Source organism: Euphorbia lathyris, chromosome 6 (assembly GCF_963576675.1).
Source record: "Euphorbia lathyris chromosome 6, ddEupLath1.1, whole genome shotgun sequence".
Taxonomy (NCBI): domain Eukaryota; kingdom Viridiplantae; phylum Streptophyta; class Magnoliopsida; order Malpighiales; family Euphorbiaceae; genus Euphorbia; species Euphorbia lathyris.
In genome coordinates this window covers 27993842-27996833 of record NC_088915.1, presented here as the reverse complement: position 1 = coordinate 27996833, position 2992 = coordinate 27993842, and the positions used below count along the sequence as shown (strand labels likewise).

Genomic DNA, 2992 nt, shown 5'->3' with positions numbered 1-2992 from the left:
ATCTTCCGTATTTGACTTACTTTTTCACGACCGATTGATTACATTTTATGCAAGTTCAGAGAGCTAATTGAATATTTTATACAAGTTGAAAAGAATATCGAGACACTTTGAAAGTTTAGGGACCAAGCAATTTTTTTTGAACAGTGACAAATGATGTATTAAGCCTTTTCATTTCTTTTGCCTAAGATAATTAATAAAGATATTATCATTTTAATTGCCTGCTAATTATAATCAACAAAAATGAAAACAAGCCAACAGAACAAATAAAAATACTGATCAAATCAAATATATATATTTATAATTTCAGTAACCATTTGGTTTTCATAAATTACATATAAGTTATGAGCATTTTCTTAATTAATTGGATGGATTTTATTTTTCTCAATAATATTCATGCAACAAGATTGATATTTGTATTTAGACAATGAAAAATATACTCTTTAAGGAGCATATCCACCACCTCCATGACCACCACCCTCTCCACCACCTCCTCCGTATCCACTTCCATGTACACCTCCTCCTCCACCACCACCTCCACCTCCTGCACCACCTCCTCCACCACCACCACCTCCTGCTCCACCTGCTCCTCCTCCATGACCACCTCCTTCTCCTCCCCCACTTCCATATCCACTACCTCCACTTGCTCCACCGCCTCCACCACCTCCACTACCTCCACCACCACCTCCTCCTTTACCACCAGCACCATATCCTCCTCCTGCTCCGGAACCTTCTCCTCCACCATAACCACCTGCACCAGGTGCACCTCCACCTCCACCTCCTCCACCCGCTCCACCACCACCTCCGTAACCAGCTCCCTTCTCTGCTCCAGAACCATATCCAGCACCACCAGCACCAGCACCACCACCTTCACCACCACCACTTCCATATCCTGCACCGCCAGCTCCTCCAGCAGACCCACCACCTCCACCACCACCAGTACCACCTCCTCCACCACCACCACCAAGTGCACCAGCATAGCCACCACCAGTGCCTCCACCTTCACCACCTCCACTACCATATCCTGCACCGCCAGCTCCTCCAGCAGAACCACCACCTCCACCACCACCAGTACCACCTCCTCCTCCACCGCCACCACCAAGTGCACCAGCATAGCCACCACCAGTACCGCCACCTTCACCACCTCCACTACCATATCCTGCACCACCAGCACCTCCACCAGAAGCAGCACCACCGCCACCACCTTTACCACCGCCTCCACCACCTCCAGAAACACCAGCATAACCACCACCGATGCCACCACCTTCACCACCTCCACTACCATATCCAGCACCAGTAGCACCTCCAGCATGGGCAGCACCACCGCCACCACCACTACCACCACCACCGCCTCCACCAATTCCAGAAGCGCCACCATAACCCTCACCTCCACCTGCTCCACTGCCAGCACCACTGGCATAAGGAGTGACTCCATGTTCCCCTACAGAAGCATATCCAGAACCTCCACCACCACCAGAACCACCGCCACCTCCTCCATAAAGGTGTGGATCAAAAGAAAGGATGGATCTTTTAGCAGAACAAATGGATATAGATAAAAATAAAAAGAGAAAAACTTTGTAATTAGCCATTGGGAAAAACTTGATTTGGAAATGGATGGAGGATGGGAGGGTATTTATAGGGTGGGGTTGGGGTCCCAAAGTGCGTTTCACATTATAAAATGATACTAATAGTAGACCCACTAGTGTGCTTTGGCTGTCTCCCACATTTCTCTTCTTGATATCTAATATGAATTTTGCTAATGCTATAGTTTTTCTTATCCTCTTTCTAAAAGGAAAAGTAATATATGTATATGTATATGAACAACACTCTTGCTTATTTGCTGTCTTCCATATCCAACTCTTTTTTCTTTTTCCTCCATTAACTGCAATTGTATTTTTATTTTCTAGGTTTGATAGGCTCTTCAACTATGATTTTCCACCCAAATATTATTCATATTGTTATTGTTATTGGTGGTGTAAGGCTTTTCAACTATGGTACTTCCATCTAAAGGATTATTCATCCAAATATAATAAGCAGCTCTTTACCGAATCAACAATGACAGCCATCAATAAACTACCAAAACGACAAGTAATTAATTCATAGAGAAATGGAAGATTACAGAGAAGAGAAGAGGAGAGAAGAGAAGAAGAAGAAATTGATTAAATCATTATTTCTCTCTCAATGAGCACTAGACATCCTATGTGTATGTAATAGCTGCCAATTTAGCTAACGTTAGTTACAATATGGAGAAATTTTAAAGTATTTCCGGAATAATACATCAACCAATAAAAATTATTTTGTCTATCATCACATGAAAGATGATTGGTGTAATGAAAAAAATGTATATATGTGGTATGAATTGATTGGTAAAGAGTATTAGTCCGGAAATACTCTAAATTTTCGTACAATATGTTATTAACCAAAAAGTTGCAATATGTTAATAATTTTCTGGCGATCTCTAGCTGCCTTCCCTTCCATTCTGTTTCTATTAAACGGTTTATAATTCCAACACTCGGCTCTGAAGATGGAAGGCTTACATCTTGATCTTGACCAATGCAGAAGACATGCATGTCTCTATGTACCAAGGGCTTAGTTAAAAAAGTCTACAAGTTAATTTTGTGAAAAGACAAAAGGAGTATAAAGAAAGCCCGAATCAAGGTGTTCTTCAACATAATAACAATCAATATCTGAATGTTTTATTCTCTAATGATGTTGCAATGCTTAGCTGTTTGATTATCATAAAATAGAGAAATAGGCAACTGAAAGTTTAAATTCTCGCATAAAAGCTTAGCCATTTCATATTAGGGGGCTAATTTTATCTACATTAGGAGAAACGAGGGTTCAAACTTCAGAGAGGGAGAAAATCGAAGAAAGCCAACAAAAAAAAAAAAAAAAAAAAAAAAAAGATAACTGAGATCATATTGTTGTCTTTAATTACCTAAAAATACCATTATTATGGTAACTGAGATTAGATATTAACAGAAGTTGAGCTCAA

General features: G+C 40.9%; 1 protein-coding gene across 1 annotated transcript; it reads right to left on the bottom strand.

Moving 5' to 3' along the window:
• Positions 1-262: 262 nt before the first annotated feature.
• Positions 263-1643, bottom strand: LOC136232105 (glycine-rich cell wall structural protein 1.8). Its single transcript, XM_066021140.1, has one exon. It carries the CDS (start codon positions 1584-1586, stop codon positions 441-443), a length of 1146 nt encoding a protein of 381 aa, XP_065877212.1. The 5' UTR covers positions 1587-1643; the 3' UTR covers positions 263-440.
• Positions 1644-2992: the final 1349 nt, after the last annotated feature.